This window comes from Erinaceus europaeus, chromosome 5 (genome assembly GCF_950295315.1).
Source record: "Erinaceus europaeus chromosome 5, mEriEur2.1, whole genome shotgun sequence".
Classification (NCBI taxonomy): Eukaryota; Metazoa; Chordata; class Mammalia; order Eulipotyphla; family Erinaceidae; genus Erinaceus; species Erinaceus europaeus.
Window position 1 is genome coordinate 62,818,984 of NC_080166.1, and position 20,916 is coordinate 62,839,899.

The window sequence follows — 20,916 nt, forward strand, 5'->3', positions numbered from 1 at the left end:
AGGTGTTTTTGTTTCCTTTGGCTAATCCCCAGGAGGGAAAGCTGCCTCCTGGGATACTTACTGTTCTGAGGAAACTCTTAATGGTTTTCTACAGGAATTGGACCCATTTACATTCCCACCAGCAGTGTGGAAGAGCCCCCCCCCACACACACACACACATACACATGTCCTCTCCAACTCTTGCTGTTACTGTCCTTTCTACTGTATAACTCTCTCACTGGTATAAAGTGCTATCTTGTCATTATTTGCATTTTTCTGATAATCATTGACCTTGAGCATTTTTTTCATATGTAGATTCATCTTCTGGATTTCCTTATTGAAGATTCTTTTAGAGTCTACACTCATTTGTTTATAGGGTTGTTGCTGAGTTTAGTGAGCTCTTCATATATTTTGGTTATTCTTTTATATATATATATATATGATGTATGTTGTGTAAAGGTCTCCTCCCATTCTATAGGGCATCTTTCTGTTTTGGTGATGGCTTTCATTGCTATGCAGAATTTTTTTTTTTTTTTTGGTTCAGTGTCCATCCCACTGTTTCATTTTTTTTCCTTTTATTTTATTCTTGGTTTTGGATTTAAGTTTTCAAATATTTTTCCAACACATAGATAATGAAATGTCTTGCTAGTTTTCCCTTCTGGTAGTTAGTGGCTTCTGAGCTAATGACCATGTCTTTAATCCATTCAATCCGTTTGTAGTTGGCCTTGTGCATGCTGGTATGTGGTGATCCAGTTTCATTCTGCACATTTCAACTCAAGTTTTCCAGTACCATTTGTTGCAGAGAATTTCTTTCCTTCACTTAATGTACATTTTTTAAAAGAATAGAGGCATATTTCACATATAGCATAAGAATTGCCATTACAATGAACCTGAATACAATTCTAAGATGCTTTCTTTAAAATAAGACAATATAGTCACTAAGACTGGCAGGAGCTCATTAGGAAAATGTGCTTTCAATCAAATCTCCCTTTACTGTCTATAAACGGTATGTCTTGTTAGTAGTAGTTCTGAGGGACAGGAGGCCTGAAGCCCCAAATAGCCTGGATATGGTCACTTTATTCAATGCTATCTCTTATCTCCACATACAAGTGAGGAAAAACTTAAAGGTAGTACCAACTTAAATGTTGCACCTGACACATGGAAAAAGGAATGAAGCCAGGTCATCATTATGCTCTTGTGCTTTTTTCTGTCCATGTGTTGTCTGGTATGCTTACTCTTACTAATTCTGAATAAAGGCTTACAAATTACGGAAACTGTGATCTCCTCTGCAATTTTTTTGGTAATGAGACCATAGCCTAACTACAAACATGGGAGAGAGCAATCTCATCCTAATTTCTCCCTACAACAGTAGGAATAATAGAATGAGCTTCCAGGGGCCAGGAAGTGGCGTACCTGCTTAAATGCACACATTACAGTGTGCAAGGACTTGGGTTCAATTCCCTGGTTCCCACCTGCAGGAGGAAAGCTTTATGAGTGGTGAAGCAGGGATACAGGTGTCTCTCTGACTCTTCTCCCTCAATTTCTCTCTGTGTCTATCCAATAATAAAAAATAAAATTTTAAAAAAGAATGAGTTTCAGTATTTGCAGAGAAGGTAGTTTAACAATAAGTTAAAAGAATAAATAGAAAATTATATTAACGTGGTCCGGGAGGTGGCACAGTGGATAAAGTGTTGGATTCTCAAGCATAAGGTCCTGAGTTCAATCCCTGGCAGCACATGTACCAGACTGATGTCTGGTTCTTTCTCTCTCTCTCTCCTTCTATCTTCATGAATAAATAAATTAATCTTTTTCTTAAAAAAAGAAAATTATATTAACATTTAAAGGGCTAATCTGTGGTTGAATTAATAAATTATCTTTAAAATTAATTATTTCTCCACTTATAATAAGATTTCATTCATGCCATAAGGTTTGTAGTATGTGTTCTGATTATCCATCATTCTGAACTTGAATTGAATCTCCTCCAGGAAGTCCAAAATTAACTCAGTGTTCTTGCTTGCTCCAAAATTCTGTTCTTAGGTTTTGTAGTGAATATGCTTTACTGTGTTTAATTTACTATTTATATTCATAAATCTTTCTTAAAAGCTCAATTTCTAATTAGTTTGATTCTTGATTGAACAAATTGGCTAAAACATACATCCTCTCTCTCTCTCTCTCTCTCTCTCTCTCTCCCTCCCTCCCTCCCTCCCTCCCTCCCTCCTTCCCTCCCTTCCTCCCTCCAGTTTCCTGAAAACTGATGGAGTTTTTACAGTTGTGAAAGTAATTTTGCTAATGAATGAACTAGGAATTGATATATCATGACAATTTTGAAGCCATCTGCTACTAGGCATTATATTCTAATTTCTGTAGAGGTTTGCAAGAAAGTAGAAATTAGGGGATTGTTTTTAGAATAGTTAAAAGAGATATAATATGAGAAGACTACATTAGTGATGATTTTCAGCTAAAAAGAAGATACTCTGATACAAATATTACTCCCCTTCCCCATACAGGGCTTAAGGAGGCTATATTAGAAGCTGCTCACATAGGCATTTAAAAAATAATTTGAACAAGTTTGCTTGGCAGTGTTCAGTCTATATTAACATTTTCTTGGCAATGTTCAGTCTATATTAACAATTGTTTCTCTGTGTATTTCCTGATTATTTGTTAATCTTGAATTATATGGACCAAAATACAAAGTAATAGAGAATCTTCTAGATTCTCCGGGCCCTTGTACTTTTCCCTTTACAATTTTTCTTTATGAGGAGAAGGAATACATAATGAAAGATAATTATCACATAAAGTAGTAGACATTAATTTGCCTAAAACTTTTGATTATTATATAAATAAAAACTTCTTTTAAAAATTTTAATTTATAAAATGGAAATATTGACAAGACCATAGGATAAGAGGGTTACAATGCCATGCAATTACCACCAGCAGAACTCCATATCCCTTTCCTCCCTTGATCTTTCCTGTTCTTTATCCCTCTGGGAGTATAGACCCAGGATCATTAGGGGTGCAGAGGGTGGAAGGTCTGGTTTCTGCAGTTGCTTCCACGCTGAACATGGGCGTTGGCAGGTTGATCCATACTCCCAACTTGTCACTCTCTTTCCTTAATGGGGCAGGGGTCTGGGGAGGTGGGGCTCCAGGGCATATTGGTGGGGTCTTCCCAGGGAGGTCCAGTTGGCATCATGGTAGCATCTGGAACCTGGTGGCTGAAAGAGTTAAGATATAAAGCAGAGTAAGTTGTTGACTAATCATGAACCTAAAGGTTGGAACAGTGCAGATGAAGATTTGGGGGTCTCGGTTTTGAAAAAAAAAAAACTAGTATAAGAGGCCCATGACTTGACTAGCTTTTGCCTGAGCCTGACATCTATTATGCAGGTAGACCCAGGTTATTGTCTAGGGAGATGGTGTCATAGTTGGGAAAAGGACTAGAAAACAGGATCAGGGAAGAGAGTATCTCCCAAATATGGGAAAGGTGTTAACTCTAAACCCCACCCATTTGATCTGGGGCCCATATTCAGCACAGAAATCTATGTAACCTCTTCATCCCTGTAGGTCTGAGCTTGCATTCTGTAGTCACAGCTAGGAACATTCCAGGCTGCACTAATTTCAGGGCCCCCTCTTCATGGATGGTGGGTAGAGTATGTTTTCCAACTTCCTTTCAGAGAATAGAATATTCTCTACCATTGTTAATCCTCATTGAGGGCAAGGTCCTATAGGGGCCCACAAAGGGGTCCACTGTGCTGTTCCTGATGGAGATAACCAGTGACAGTGGCAAAAGGGATTTGTTAGAGGTCTAGGCCCATCATGTCTGTGTGGGTATCCCAGGACTCCCTGACTAGGGCCCCAGGTGATGGGGTAGCCTGAGAGTGACTAAACAATCATCAGTAAAGTATGCCAGTCCTTGCCCTTATTCAGGTTTTGTAGTCCTTACTTTGTCTGACAAGATGAGGTTTGGAGTGACTGGGGGATGTATAATAGGAGGTAAGTGAGGAGGGTGTTTAGGTCTAAGTAGAAACTGTTTCATTAGGCACTTTAAGGTGTATTTTTAAGTCTTTCTACTTGCTTGCTTCACTTATTGACTCACTGTGAACTATTGTGCACTTTTGCTTTAAGATATATACCCCCCCCCCCAATTTATGGTTACGTGAACATATGCCCTATCTCATGGGACCTGGTCTCTATCTACATTTTGAGGTTTTGCTAAGAAGTCCACCACCCAAAATGGAATTAAGGAATCCTTTGAGCTAGGAAAGGTCTCACCAGAGTAATGAAGCTGAAAAGTTGAGTTTCCATGCCTAATGTCTCTGGACACAGTCTGAAGTGAAGCATGCTGAGGTGGTACCGGTTGCATTGTTTAGATTGGTTTAGGATCAGCAGATGTAGTATCAGTTGATATGAATTGAGAGAAGCATGCAGGAAAGTGGGCCCCACCCTAGAAGTCCCAGGCCTGGGAGAGATATAGGCTTTATAGAGAAAGGAGTATATTACTGCTGTCTAAGGGTTTAAGAAGGCAATAGATAGTTATTGCTGTAACCAAATTATTTGGCAATTGGGTTAGCTTTGAAAATCTCATTATTAGGATTTGCTGTATCATACAAGACCTCACCATAATGTCCTTTTATGCTATTCACATATAGCTGTATCTTATAAAGTAACACACCAGCTGCTTCTGTTCTTCTCCCTGGTCTAAGCTTTTAGGATATTTAATATTTCAAAGAACAAGTCACTGTTAGAAAACATAGACTTCTTATTGGTTAACTAAATAAGAAAAGTTTGCATACATACATGCTCAGGTAATTACATTTCTTTTTATAAATAATTATATAGTCATTTGTAGACATTGTGTATATATACATAAATTCACTTTTCTTAATTTTCAGCAAGTATATTAGGTATCAAATAATATTTTATCTACAGTGTAATTTATCCACGTTCTTTTAAATGTTCTTTGACAGAGATTATACAATAAACCAAGTCTTTTTTATCACTTTCTTTCTTAAAATTTCACTAGTGATTTAATATTTATTTACAAAATTATGAGATAACAGGTATAATTCTATACCATTCACACCACCAGCGTTCTGGGTCCCCATAGTAAATTGCAGTAGCTCTCCGAAGGTCACAGATGTAGATTGATTTTTATTTATATATATATATATATCCATTTTCTCTCCTATGGTTCTGCCTTCTCTTCCTTCCTAAGTATCTTTTATACCTATTAATACTTCAAAATGTCCTTTCTTTTTTATTCTTCTCATCCTGGTTCCTGATGGAATTAAAGTTCAGAGCACTCTGGTCATCTTCCCTAATATTTCTTCCCCTCTGGGAGTAAGGACCAAAATTTTTTATTCGGTGCAGAAAGTGGAAGATCTGGATTCTGTAATTGCTTCTCTGTTGGACATGGGAATTGGCAGGTCAATCCATAACCACAACCTGAATATACCAAATCTTAATAATATAAAAAGCTGGGCCGGGTGGTGGTGCACCTGATTGAGCACACATGTAACAATGTGCAAGAACCCAGGTTCAAGCCCCTAGTCCCTACCTGTAGAGGTGAAGCTTCACAAGTGGTGAAGCAGTGCTGCTGGTGTCTCTCTGTCTCTCACTCTCTCTACCCCTGCCTTCCCTCTCGATTTCTGTCTCTACCCAATAAATAATAATAATAATAAACATCTAAAAATAATATGAAAAGAAAAACAAAATTTTGGGTTTGTGTAATACATCACTTGGACCATGTGTTCCTTTTTCATTTGTATGATCCAGGTCCAAACCCAGCTTCCACCACTTGAAGGAAGTTTCAACGCTGTGGTCTCCTTCACTTTTGCTCACTCGGCCTTTCTTACCCTATCTAAAAAATAATAATCAAGATGTCTCATTTTTGTATTTAATTTTTGAAATATCTGTGATCTAACAGATGCTTTAAAAAAATTATGCCAAAGTGAAAAGCTAGTAACAACAATTTTATAAACCTGACTTTGTCATCTTCTTCCTTTGCTACACAGACTGAATGGTTATACATTGGAAATCAATTTTTTAAACATTTATAGTAAAGTTGCTGGAATTTGCATTATATTTTTATGCTTCAAGTGTTGCAAAAAATAGCTGCTGTGCTGTTTAGGAATCCCCTTCCCACCAAGGAAAGAATGCTGACAATGACATAAACATACACTCTTAACTTTTTATATTTCCCTAAATCCTGAAAATTAGTGCTCTCCTTTGCATTTTTATATGACTGTGTTAGAAAGCAGTTAGTTTTAAAGGAAGATATCATAAAATCTTCATAAGTAGAAGAATATAAATGACATTTAGTTTAACCTCCTATCAATTTCTATAGAACAGCTTCTATAATGTTCCTGGTAGGAATATTTACCAACCTTTGTATGGGCATGATCTGACATGGGAAGTGTGACCAGACAAGTTAAATTTTACATTTTCCTCCACAAACTCCCTGATCAATTTTTAACACTGGCCTACCGCCAATTTTTAAAATTGGATTTTAAAATTCAGAACTTAAATATCACAAATCATTTTATGTGTTTTACTCACATTTTTAAAAAGACAACTCAAATAACCAACATATTATTAAAGTCCTTGTCATTCCTTCACAAAGATTAATCCAAAATGGAATCTAATCTCAGATAGAATATATCTTTAGTAATAAAATACAAATAGTCAGGGCCAGGGAGGTAGTAGCAGCACAACAAACTTTCTGTGACTGAATGACTTAGGTGCTAGAGGTCCCAAGTTCAATCACTGCTACCGTGTAAGCCAGAAGTGAGTGGTGTTCTAGTAAATAAGAACAACAATAATAGCATAGCAAATTAGTTAATTTTTGAAATAAATCACATTAGATATTCAACCTATCAAGAATAAAAGCATAACCAAATACTGTGGTAATATAAATTATCAAGGTAGATTTTTCTTACCTCACAGTTGTTCATGAGAAGCTTCATAAGAAAACAAATCTGCAGTAGCGCAGCGGGTTAAGCGCACATGGCGCAAAGTGCAAGGACTGGTGTAAGGATCCCGGTTCGAGCCCCTGGCTCCCCACCTGCAGGGGAGTCGCTTCACAGGTTGTGAAGCAGGTCTGCAGGTGTCTGTCTTTCTCTCCCCTTCTCTGTCTTCCCCTTCTCTCTCCGTTTCTCTCTGTCCGATCTAACAACGACGACATCAATAACAACAACAACAATAACTACAACAACAGTAAAAAACAAGGGCAGCAAAAGGGAAAATAAATAAAAATTTAAAAAAATTAAAAAAGAAAACAAGTCTGAAAAGATATTTGCTTGATTACAATTCATATTGAATTAGATAATTTAAAATAGTCCTAGAATGTATATTAGCAATCTACTGTCATGGATATGGGGAGGAAAATGAATGGTCTAATTCAGTGAAAGTGAAGATACAGAATTGTTAGGTGTTAGCTCAGGGAGCTTCCTCAAGCATGTGTTATGATTTCTGTCTCCAGACATTGTGGAGGCAGAGTGAGGTGGACTTATAAAAGCACACCTGTAGGAACTGAGGAGATAACGCTTCAGTAATTGAGTCTCAGAGTGTCACCATGCTTAGTTCAGGAAGTGAAAGTAAGTAATATGATCCCAGAAAAAGCTTTGTGCTCTGGTGCTTCTCCCTCTCTTGAACATGCATTAAGACACCAGCAACATCAGAAAACATTAAACATTTTCTGAAGAAACCTATGCACAGCTAGGTTCATAGCAGTATAATTTGTTATAGCCCAAACTTAAAACCACCCAGATGCCCAATGACAAATGAGTGACTAAGAGTGTTGTGGTATATATATACAGTGGAATACTTTGCAGCTATTGGAAGTGATAAGAGATTATCTCCTTTGCAATATCTTGATCAGAACTGGAAGGTGTCATGTTGAGTTAGATAAGCCAGGAAGAAAAGGCCCTAGACCAACTGAACTCACTCATAGGTAGAATTTAAGAAAACACGACAGTAGGTGAAGCAAATAGTGAAATTTGGACTGATTGTAGTGTATTCCACCAAAGCAAAGGACTCTGGGGAAGGAGGAATATGGACAGGAATGGAATGAAATGACACTGGGATCCTAGTGTATGATGCGTAAGGGTGCCCTAAGTTATAGGAGTGACTGTTTCCCAGACACCTAGATGCCTATCATGGGAAAATGAGAGGTTGTACTCTAAACCACTAATACCCCGATTTAAAAACTAAATAAAAGTATATCTGTCACTTGGATTGCATCATTATGCTCAGTAACTTCTCAGGCTTACATAAATGACTTTATCTAGACAAGTATCCAGTAGTTTGGTCTATGATACCTTATCAAAATATATTAGTTATGAACTCTGGGAGTGTGAGCATACGATGGAGGTATATTAATGTATTAATGAAATAGTGACTAGAAAACAAAATGAAGTTCTTATGGTGAAAACTGAGACAGGCTCATGGCTAGGGTTACATGGTGAGTAGAACTAAAATGAAAATGGTATAGATTACGTGATTCAGGCTCCTCTCCTTACCTAGCAAAGTTATCTCGGCAAATCAGTGAATTTGTTTTCACCTCTAAGTATATGTGTTTCATCATTTTAAAGCTGCTTTTATATTTGTATTTATTTATTATTGGATAGAGACAGAGAGAAATTGAGAGGGGGCGAGATAGAGAAGGAGACAAACACCTGCACCCCTACTTCACCACTTCTGAAGCTTTCCTCCTGCAGGTGGGGACTGGGAGCTTGAACCTGAGTCCTTGTGCACTGTAATGTGCTCACTTAACCAGGTGTGCCACCACCATTAAGCTATTTTTTTTAAAAAAATTGAAATCAAATGGCCATAAAATTATAGGACAGTGAACTCGCTCTTACCTACCCATCTTTGTTTTTCTTTTCTTTGCCTCCAGGGCTATTGCTGGAGCTCAGTGCCTGCACTACGAATCCACTGTTCCTGGAGGCCATTTTTTTCCCCTTTTCTGTTGCCCTTGTTGTTTAATATTGTTGTGGTCATTATTATTGTTGCTGTTATGATGTCGTTATTTTTGAAATGAGTGAGGAGAGGAGGACAGAGAGGGGGAGAGAAAGATAGACACCTTCAGACCTGCTTCACCACTTATGAAGGATCTCCCCCTGCAGGTAGGAAGCCGGGGCTCGAACCAGGATCCTTACTTCGCTCCTTACTTCATGCCATGTGCGCTTAACCCTATGTTACAGCCCCGCCTCCACCTACCTTTGACCTGTTAATAATAACCTCAGGCTTGTTTCATATGTTCATTCACCCTACTTTGATCCCCCGAAGAACATGAAACCAATTCATATGATATTTAATCAACTTGCAAATATTTTGTTCTTTAAATATTTTCAATTTACGTTTTAAAATATAGGATTCATTTCTTTAGATTGCATTCATATTACCCTTGTCATGAAATTTAGTGATATTAAAATTTCATCAATAATCAGACTTGTCTGTATGTTTATTGTTACGAGTAATCCTGATAGTCATTCAACATTTTTTCTGTATTTTTTCTAGTTTGATCCTGTAATATCTCATGTAAGAAATGAGATTTTCAGGGAGTCGGGCTGTAGCGCAGCGGGTTAAGCGCAGGTGGCGCAAAGCATAAGGATCCCGGTTCCAACCCCGGCTCCCCACCTGCAGGGGAGTTGCTTCACAGGCGGTGAAGCAGGTCTGCAGGTGTCTATCTTTCTCTCCTCTCTGTCTTCCCCTCCTCTCTCCATTTCTCTCTGTCCTATCCAACAACGACGACAACAATAATAATAACTACAACAATAAAACAACAAGGGTAACAAAAGGGAATAAATAAATAAAATAAAATTAAATTAAATTAAAAAAAAAGAAATGAGATTTTCTTGAGTGCACACGTTATAGTTCACAAGGACTATATAGTTCACAGGTTTGAGCCCTGGGTCCCCCACCTGCAGGGGGAAAGCTTTGGTAGGGGTGAAGCAGTTCTGTAGGTGACTTTCTGTCTCTCTCCCTCTCTATCTCTCCCTTCTCCCTCAATTTCTGGCTGTCTCTAGCCATTAACTAAATAAAAATGATTTTTTTTAATATTTAAAAAAAAAAGAAATGAGATTTTTGTAGAATTAAACTTTCAAAACTTTGAGTCATACTCTTGACTGGGCTTGTCTTATCTAGAAAGAATGAAGTATTTATACCCAAAACTTACCAAGATATCTTAAATTCTTTAAAATCTTATATTCTGTCTTTAAAAATGTGTTCAAATCAGAGTTTAAGTAATTTACAGAGGATTACTTTTTGATTGGAGACTTTGAAACGAAGTAGAGAAGGCAGAGGTAACAATATTGAGCAGAATGTCAGACCACAGCACCTTGTGGAGGGCTCACTGTTTCTTGTAATTTTCTCCTTATTTCTAAAGTAATATTAGTTTTGAAAAGTCCTTGGATTTATGTGACAACTCTTACCCACCCCTTGAAAATTCTCAAAGCCCATTTCAGAAACTCATTTTTGGCAGATGTAAATTTAAGTAAATTGGCCAAGGTCACAGCACAATAAGGGCAGAGTTATCAAGGGAATGCAGTTTCCTGCTTTTTCCACCATCCATGAAATTAGAGTAGCTCCACCCCTTAAAATGAAAGGATCTTTTTTTTTTTTCCTCTTTCTGAAATTATAAACCATTATTTGGAAATGCTTACTGCTAACCTGGGCTCTCAAAAGTTGTCTTTTAGGACTATGAAATGTTTGTGTGTGCATTTTTTTCATGTACTACTACTGTATATAATACAACCTATACAGTTTGTTGTAAAAGGAGAGTGCATTTTTTTGTTTGAGCTGAACCATCAGATTTTCTTTTCAGGTAGTATGATATGATGGAGATGCTATCTGTAGAAACAAAACTAGTTCACTTTCTGTGGGAAAGCACAAACTGTAAAGTAGATTATTAAAGCTCACAGAAATAGAAAATTAGATCAGAATTTATGTTTTACTGTGAGGTCTTCTTTGGACCTTATAAAATGAGAGAGAACTAACCTTGTTCTATTTTTTACTCTTAAAAAAAAAAAAGCCTCGTAGCAGGCAGATCACCTTTAATTAGGTTTCTGCTTTTGGGAAGCATTTTACCAGCCCCCTTTCATTTATTTTTAATGATGTTATCACTAACAGGCAAACAGTCCCTTAATAAAACAAAAACAGTTTCTATAAAAAGCCTGGTGTACATGTCCTGAGTCAGTCATCTAAAAACAAATGTTATAATTGTTTCCGTTGTGCTCTTAGAACCCTTAATGGCCCTACTGTGCAGATATGCAAAACATCAACCCAGGAAATATAACTGTGTCTGTTATGCAGCTTTCAATAAATGTTTTCCCATACTCACATGCAGTATCAGCAGTGAGGTTAAACTCACAGGATCCTGGAAATGATAAAAAGGTCAGTTAACTTGAGTCTTTTCAGCACAAGCTATGCCAGCTCTTCCTAACCACTTATGACTTAGAACTTGAAGAAACCAGCAGGAAGCAGTGAAGGCTGTGTGATGACAAAAAAACATACAAGCAAGAAAAATTAGCAGGCAGTGAAACACAAGGGGTGTGTGTGTGTGTGTGTGTGTGTGTGTGTGTGTGTGTGTGTATCCTTACCACTCCATATTTGCCAGAAATTCCTAATTGTGGGAAACAAAAAATTATTCTTCACAGATATCTGAATACTTCAGTTCCATATCTCATTTGCCAAAGCTACTGATGAATTTGCTGTCAAGTTGTTAGAAATAATAATAACCAGCTCCACACAGTTTCTTTTCTTTTTTCTTTTTCTTTTTTCTGCTTTACCTCCAGGGTTATTGCTGGGGCTCATTGCCTGCACCATGAATCCACTGCTCTTGGAGGTCTTTTTTCCCCCCTTCTGTTGCCGTTGATGTTGTAGACCTGTGGTTATTATTGTTATTGATGTTGATGTCATTCGTTGTTGAACAGGACTGAGAGAAATGGAACACAGAGAAGGGGAGAGAAAGATAGACACCTGCAGACCTGCTTCACCACCTGTGAAGCAACTCCCCTGCAGGTGGAGAGCTGGGGACTGGTAATCCCCCACGCAGGTACTTGCGCCGTGCGCCACTTGGGTTTAACCCGCTACGCTACCGCCTGACCCCCTCCACACAGTTTCTTTTGTATTTTAAAAATACAAATGAAGTTTAACTAGAGATTTAGAACTCCTTTGAGAATAGTGGTAGAAAATGGACCTTTCAGGGACCAGGTGATGGTGCATACAGTTAAGTGCAGATATCACCATGGGCAAGGACTTTGGTTCAAATCCCTGTTCTCTACCTGCAGGGGGAATGCTTCATGAGCAGTGAAGCAACTCTGCAGGTGTCTTTCTCTCTCCCCTTCTAGGTCCCCTTCCCTTTTAATTTCTCTCTGTCCTGTCAAAAAGTAAAATAAATAAAATAGGCCTCTGGGAGTGGTAGATTCATAGTAGAAAGAGAGAAAAAGACAGAAAGGAAGGAAAGAAGGAATGGAGAGAGAGAATGAACTTTTCTCTTACAAAGTACTTTTTTTCCAGGGTTCTTGGGACACTTTTTTCTCTTGTGATACTAAATTTGCAAGGTTTTCAGGTATAATTCTTTCACCATTCCATGTTTAGTTTTTTTCCCAATATTCAGTGCCCTTTCCAAATGCACCTTTCTTTGAAGATATTAGTTTCTTTCTTCCCACTGTTCTCAGTTTGCATCTGCTAAATAAATTTTTGTTTAATTACAGAGCACACACAAATGAATCTTTTTTTCATTTAAATTTACTGAGATTCTAAAATGTATAGTTCTTACCTTCTCCTTAGCACTTCCTTCTAACCCAAGATCTATCTATTAAATAGCCAGGTGGCCAATAATTAGTGTTTTTAATTTTATTGCGATTTATGTGGTAGCCAAGACTACATTGTGCATTCATCCAGATTTTGTCCATCGTATTTCATTCAAATAGTTTTTCAAATATATTGATAAATTCTTGATCTATCATAGGAAGCTGTGTGTCTGTGTTCTATTTCTTCATTGAAAGGAGGTGAACTTCCCCCAAATTAAATTTTTGATAAAGCTGAATGTTCTATATGTACACAATAAATGTGTTCTCTATTAAGTGGAGTAGACCTATGGAATTGGGGTATTTTAATACACTTCTAAGATTCTACCAAATATAAATAAATTGACACACTAGTTCATATCATTTTCCCCTTTTAATTTTCTGATATCATTAATTTTAAATGTTTACTGAACTAACTCAGGGTTAGTTTGTACAAGCTAACCAAAAAAGTCTACAATAATCATTTTATCTTCATCAGAAGCTGCCTTAGAGAGAAATAATGTAGAAACCATAAGCTGATGGAACAAAATCACATTGGTGTCAAGTTTCAAAGTGAAATTTGGCATAGAATAGGTACTTGTCAATTATTTACTCTTTCATGTATTCTTATAGCATTTCATATTTTGCAAATCAAATATGTACAATTTAATTACATTTAAATATAGTTTTAAAACTGTTATCATATTTTTAATAAATACAAGAAAATGAATCTCATTGAATGTAAGAGATGGATTCTTTGCTCTACTATTTGTTAGAACATGATAGAACCAGTGCTTAAACTTCTACTTTCTAAATGTAGCCTGGTTTGATTTTTCATTTAATCATAGTTTTACTATAGCAAGATGAGAGTTTTATGAAACTATGTAAAGTAATTTTAAACCCAGAATTGGAAAAACGAGCTAAGATTTAACACAGGAAATTAGCCTTATCTTGTGATATCTCTGAAAATTTTATGTTGAAATTGATACTTCTGATATAACACTATTACAGAACGTTATCAAAGTGACAAAAAGGCTTTTTTCCCCTAATTACTTGTCTAATAAAAGTTCAGTTTTTCTAATTGCTATATCTTATAACTGGCTAGTCTCCCTCAATATTTTTCCTCTCTGCCTGTATAGAAACAGCATTTTCATGCAAACTGCCATAGCACTTGTAAAGATAAAATTTGAAGAAGTTTTTCCATTTTTATAATATTATTCTCTATATTGAGGTGAATAAATATGAATGCCCTAGGAATGGATGGTTTTCTAAAAGATGAATATTTTAATAGGAATTTATGATGTCCTCAAAGACATCAGAGACTAAAAGAAACACACACACACACACACACACACACACACACACACACGTGCACATGCTCACACACCCAAACTTGAAAGAAAGTATATAGTTCAAACCCAAAGGGATTAGTTTTGAAAATAACAACTGAGTTAGATTTTATTAACAGGAAAGAAAACATTTTAAAAGTAGAGGCTCATTATTTTTTTAAACAACATTGTTCCTTAGGATATCCTGCTAAATTGTTATGTGTGATAAGATTGCAGGGGGGAAAGCTTGTGTTATATAGAAGCATAAATCTTGCTTATAGTCATTTATTGATAAATGAATTAGGATAGCAGTAGAAGAATGAGATAAAAAGAATGTGATTGAAATTCTGAAATACCATTTTCGCTCTTTATTGATTTTTTGAAAAATATTTTCTTTTGTCTCATATTGTCTTCTTAAATCGACATTATCTAATTATAACTATGTTTTTATATTATTTACTATATAGCTATTAGTATGTTAATGAGATTTTTCTGGTTAAAAGATAAAATCATTTATTAGATTGTAATGTATACTCTATTTTTATTGTCTTCTTTTTTTTGTTTCTTTGCTTCTTAATTCCTTTATTTCTTTCTTCTTTGACCAAAGCACTCTTCCACTCTCATTATTGGTGTTGCCAAAAATCCAACCTGAGGCCTCTTCGTGCAAATTGGGTGTGCTACCACTGCATTGTTCTTTTTTTCTTTAGAAAATCACTATAAAATCTTACATGGGAATTAAAACAAAAGCCTTATTTAAAGTTAATAATGTTCTTTCTTTGGAATATGAATGTAACAGGGCATGACTACTCTTCTGTAGGCATTAAGACATTTTGTTTTAAGACAAGGGTACTTAAATATAGTACCCCAGTTTATATAGTTGAAAAAATGATTATTGGACTCACCAGAAGCTGAATCCTTTGTTGAATGTAATTTGCCATCCCAGCTGTTAGCAACCTGCCTTATAGATGGTAAAGTATGGTCTCACTGATAAAACGAAGTAAAATAATTTAAGAATCCTTGAAAAATGGGGTTTATTAACCTAAGTAATCAATAATTTGCTCTCACCCTTTATATCTTTGGGGCTCACACCTTTGTGTCTATGAAACTTTGGAATTTTTTTAGAAATTTAAAAATTTTAGTTCTGTATTTTTTTAGATAAATCAGAGAGAAGTTAAGAGGGAAGTGGTCTTAGTTGGGGGAAAAGGCCTGCAGCACTGCTTCGTCACTTGTAAAGCTTCCTTCGGTAGTTGGGGACCACCAGCTTGAACCTGGGTCCTTGCACACTGGAATGTGGCCATTTTGCTGGGTGCGCCACCGCCTGACCCTTAAATCCTAGGAAATTTTCATTGAGAAGGAGTTATATTTCTGATTCCAAACTGGCATATTTCCATTATTTGACCAATGTAAATGAAATATCCACTTAAATAATACTATGAGCTAATAGCAAAGAGTGAATATGGAAATTAGATCTGATTAATGATAGTTTTTCTCATTCAATCTGCAAGTTTTCTTAAGTTGAAGCAATTAAAGCCTGAAGAATTGTTAAAGGTCCAAAATAGCTGTAATAACTGGACATTCTTATTGGGTTTTAACATTATAAGACATGATTAATCTTTTACTGAAGTGTAATTATACAGGTCTGCTCTATGTAGTTATCAGTATGTAGTATACAACATAACACAGTGTTTAAACATGCATTGTTGAATATCATATGCACACCCTCTTTAACATTCTAAATGTAAGCTATTTACAAAACTGCATGCACTATTATAATTACCTCTGTGTAATCATACATCTATTGGTTTAAGCCACTATACATTTTTTAAAAATCAGCTTTAAATGAGATATTGTTAATCACATGGAAAAAGAATGCCAAGTTCAGCGTAGATGATTGTCCCTTAAACTTTCTCATGAGATTGCAGAGTGTCATCAGCTGAACTGTTGTCTCATCCAAAGTCTTGACTGGGTGAGGGGCATCTGTTTCCAGATCAGCTCACATGGTTTTTGTCAGGCCTCAATCTCCTGCCATGTGTCAGTGCACAAAACTGAGTCATAACATCACAGTTGATTTGTCCCAGAAGAAGGAGTACAAGAGAAGTCAGACAGTAGAGAAAACTAAAGACAGTTTATACCTGAAACTTAGATAAACAGTTACATTTATTTTGTTGTATCTTATCTACTAGCTCTCACTCTGAGATGTGAATAAGATAAGGGAACAGAGGCCATCTCAGAGGATACTATATGTCTTTTATGTGCTCAAAGAAATTCCCAATTTGTCTCAAGAACATTAGAATACTTATTTATTACTAAACTCAGTTTAGTAAAAAAAAAAATCTTACAGCTAATTAAACTGGAATATGGACTCTTGATTAATTAGATTCTATATATGTTACTTTTATTGATATTTTGTTGTAGCTGCGGAAGACCATGTCCTTGTGATTAAAAATGTGCAGTGAAGTTGTACACCTGTGACTACAGTCTCATAAATCAGCATCTCCTCAATAAAGTGATCTGTAAAAAAATATGCAGTGAAGTCTTAAGTATTTAAAGATTATAAATATATCAATAGACACATCAAATTGAAATATGTTTTATGAATATGCTTCATCATCATTCACTATTTGAAGTCAGTGGAAATTATGTGATGTCAAAATTCTTTCCCATTGTCTAGTTTCTCAAACTTTTGCTTTAATCTTCCTAGAACATTTAGGATATCAAAGGTCACTTTTATTTCAAAAAGAGAACCATGTTCCCAATTTCACTGGCTTTCTAAGAAGATTAAATGAGACTGTCTATGATGTTAATTGCCACAAGATGACAACTTTTTCTCAGATAAGATGGCCTTGAAATCCAAAGGAATGTTTTTGTTGTGTTTGATCTTTGATTGACTTATCTTCTTTTCAAAAATGTGTATCAGCCTTAAGAATCGTTTTTTGTTTTTTTTTTATCTTGGAAGCAGTCATTCTGTCTTACTTTTGATTGTTTCTTACTGGTATATTGTGGTAAATTGGCCTTTACTCCACTTTGTGAAACACTATAGGAATGAATGAATATAATCAAATAAATCTACATCAATAGATATTCTATATACATGTAACTGAAGCAATGAGACCTAATGTGGTTTTTCCACTTAAGGAGGAATACATGACATATGCATATAGAAATTAATTAGGGAATGTGGAAAAACAGACTAATGTAAGAAAATAAAACATTTTACTCAGTATAATACTTAACTGTTTAACATTGGGTTCAATCACCTTAGTCTAGGTGAATTTTTTTTTTTTTTTGCCACCAGGGTTATTGCTGGGGCTTTGTGTCTGCACTAGGAATCCACTACTCCTGGAGGCTTTTTTTTTTTACCTTTTTTTGCCCTTGTTTATCGTTGCTGTTATTGCTGTTGTTGTTGGATACGAGAGAGAGAAATCCAGAGAGGAGGAGAAGACAGAGGGGGGAGAGAAAGATAGACACCTGCATACCTGCTTCACCACTTGTAAAGCAACCCCCCTGCAGGTGGAGAGTTGGGGGCTCAAACCGGGATCCTTATGCTGGTCCTTGCCCTTCATGCCATGTGTGTTTAACCCGCTACGCTACCGCCCACCCCTCCCATGAACTTTTGAGACTCATGGATTTAGTGTTATAATTCTATCCCAGTGTTTAACAATGTCTATAGCATGTAAATAGTAGCTACAATGCCTATAGTATGTAAATAGTAGCTACCTCCCCCCATCAGAGCACTGCTCAGCTATCGTTAAATGTAGTACAGGGGATAAACCTGGGGCTTTGAAGTCTCAGGCATGAGAATCTCTTTGCATAGCCACAGTGCTATGTCCCGTCTTGGATAATCTTTTAAGAATTGTGGAGTCGTAGACTGAAAGAATGAAGAAAACACAGCTGTTCATTTTTTAAAATGTATTTCCTCAGGAGACAAGCAACTGTTATCCCTATGATCATTTTCTTTACCATGTGATAGCCAAGATGATGCTGATCAAAAAAATATTGTTCTCATTCTTTTTAAAAAATATTTATTCATTTTCTTTTGTTGCCCTTGTTGTTTTATTGTTGTAGTTATTATTGTTGGGTAGGACACGGAGAAATGGAGAGAGGGGAAGACAGCAGGAGAGAAAGATAGACTTGCAGACCTGCTTCACCGCTTGTGAAGCGACTCCCCTGCTGGTGGGGAGCTGGGGGCCCGAACCTGGGATCCTTAAGCCATTCCTTGCATTTGTGCCATCTGCACTTAACCCACTGCGCTACCACCCAACTCCTGTGTTCTCATTCTTAAGCAATTTCACATGCACATAGATGTTTAAACAGAACTTTTTCAGAGCTATTATAAGAAAATATCCTTAGTCTGGAGCAGTCATTTATGACAGCCAGGTAGATTGTGTCCAAGATCACCTTGATCACATCACCCATGCAACAGTCCTACTGCAGTACTACAGGCTTTCTTTAACTATTTAACTATGATGACTATTGTGACAAAAAAAAAAAGAGTGAGTTCTACTTTACTGACTTATTCCATTTCTTCTTATTTTACCTGTTGCCTCAAATCATCTGACAATAAGTTAACAGAAGAAGGAGTAGTAGGAGAAACTCTAGAGGAGTGAGTGTGTGAGTGGTACAGTTATTAGAGGGTCTTGTATCCATTACTCCTCTCCTCAACATTTCTTCCTTTTTTTTTTTTTATTTCAGAAAAGAAACATTAACAAAACTGTAGGATAAGAGGGGTACAGCTCCACACAATTTCCACCACCCAATCTCCACATCCCATCCCCTCTCCTGATAGTTTTCCCACTCTCTATCCCTCTGGGAGTATGGTCATTGTGGGTTGGAGAACGTGAAAGGTCTGGCTTCTGTAATTGCTTCCCTGCAGAACATGGGCATTGGCTGGTTGATCCATACTCCCAGTCTGCCTCTCTCTTTCCCTAGTAGGGTGGGTCTCTGGGGAAGCAGAGCTCCAGGACACATTGGTGGGGTCGTCAGTCCAGGGAAGTCTGCTTGGCATCATGCTGGCATCTGGAACCTGGCTGCTAAAAAGAGAGTTAACATACAAAGCCAAACAAGTTGTTGAACAATCATGGACTTAACGGCTGGAATAGTGCAGATGAAGTGTTGGCGGAGTACTCCCTACAGATTTTGTGTACTTCTGATTTCAGATATATATTTTTCCCTGGTTCATGGGCACGTGTAAACATATGCTCTATCTCAGGGGACCTAGATGATATCTAGGTTTGAGGACTTTGCTGGGGAGTGGACCACCTGGAATCGAATTAGAGAATACTATGAAAGAAAAGGTCTCACCTGAGTGATGAAGCTGAAGGGTTGTCATTCCACACCTGAAGTCTCTGGACTTTTTGATTCATTAGGAGGCAACCTAGAACTACTAGGGAGGTGGGTCTAACTTGTTCTGACATCAGTTAGAGTCAGGGAAGTGTCTTAACTTCTATATTTCTACCCCAGATAGAGGTAATTCTAAAATGTGTTGTGTGGTTAGGTGCTGTAGTGAAAAATAAAAGAATCATCAAGAACAGTGAAATCAAATTATGTGCTGAAGTTTTTAACTACTTGCAAAATTGAGAGATACTATCAGGTCTGCACAAATACATTGCTCTATTAATTTTCCTGGAGTAAAATATGAAAATTTTCATAAAAATTGACTCTTTCCATGAATGAAATCTTCTCTGTGGAATAGGAGGAGTAACTTGATTCTATCTCAGCTGAAGTTGTAAAGATCTTCAAATAATAAAGAACTGAATTAAAAATTTGCTGATTTAAACACATTCCACGCCACTAAAAATGCTGAAAGTATTCGGCAAAGACTACTTTATCACAGATGAGTTTGTATTTGATTTTTCTAATGTAATTTCTGTTATATAAGCTGTTTTATTTTCTTCATGCCACTTTTCATGTACAGAAAATCCTGTTTTTAATGTGAATATAAAAGTTGTTCAAGGTCAAAATAATTAGATCTTTGGTTGTAAAGATACTGGACAGCACACTTTTAGAAAGAAAATATTTGAATTCCTTATTTTACTTTAAGATGTGGGAAAATGTTAATTTTACATACTTTTATAGATTTCTTAAGGATCTGTTGGAAAAGCTAGTGATATAAAGGAAGGGTTAATTGGGAAAGAAACATACTAGTATACAAAGTGTTTCTTTTATATGAAAGTCTAGAAATATTCTATTGTCAATCCAAACAGAACAAACTAAAATGAGATAATTGGGAAGGTGCCCATAAAGTCAGCCTGAATATATTATCACAACTATATATGAGATAATATTTGTTTTAAAAAGATTCTATGGCACTGTAAACTCAGTCTCATTAGAGACTGCATTTAAAAGGCTTATAAAGTTACTCATTAATGTTATCTTGTTGTATCTCCACAGCTTTTTCATTAAAGAAAATTCAGCAGAAAGCATTTTCTCCTGATAGCAGGAACCAATTTGCAATAAATGTTCTGGAAACCACTAGGGAAGCCATTACTGAGGTCTAATAAAAACAGACAAGCGTAACTTGTTCTATATTTTTGTTTCAATCACATACAGATGAGACCCCGCTTTCCACACCAACCGCAAGAGACAGCCTTGACAAACTTTCTCTAACTGGACATGGACAACCACTGCCTCCAGGTTTTCCATCTCCTTTTCTGTTTCCTGATGGACTGTCTTCCATAGAGACCCTTCTGACTAATATTCAGGTAGGCCTTTTTGCAATCTACAAGAAAGCAAGATAGAAGACATGGCTATAATTTTTTTTTCAAATATTCAAGAAATTGATTGAATCATTAGTTTGAATTCCTACACTGAATATTTAAAATTGC

General features: G+C 36.4%; 1 protein-coding gene across 4 annotated transcripts in view; it reads left to right on the forward strand.

Annotated features, from left to right (window-relative positions):
- The window catches only part of DACH1 (dachshund family transcription factor 1), a 488,759-nt gene that overhangs the window by 414,854 nt on the left and 52,989 nt on the right, over positions 1-20,916 (forward strand). For all 4 annotated transcript variants that reach the window (XM_060191413.1, XM_060191414.1, XM_060191415.1 and 1 more), the window contains one exon: positions 20,642-20,793. In XM_060191413.1, coding sequence (XP_060047396.1) covers positions 20,642-20,793 — 152 coding nt within the window. The remainder of the gene's footprint in view (positions 1-20,641; positions 20,794-20,916) is intronic.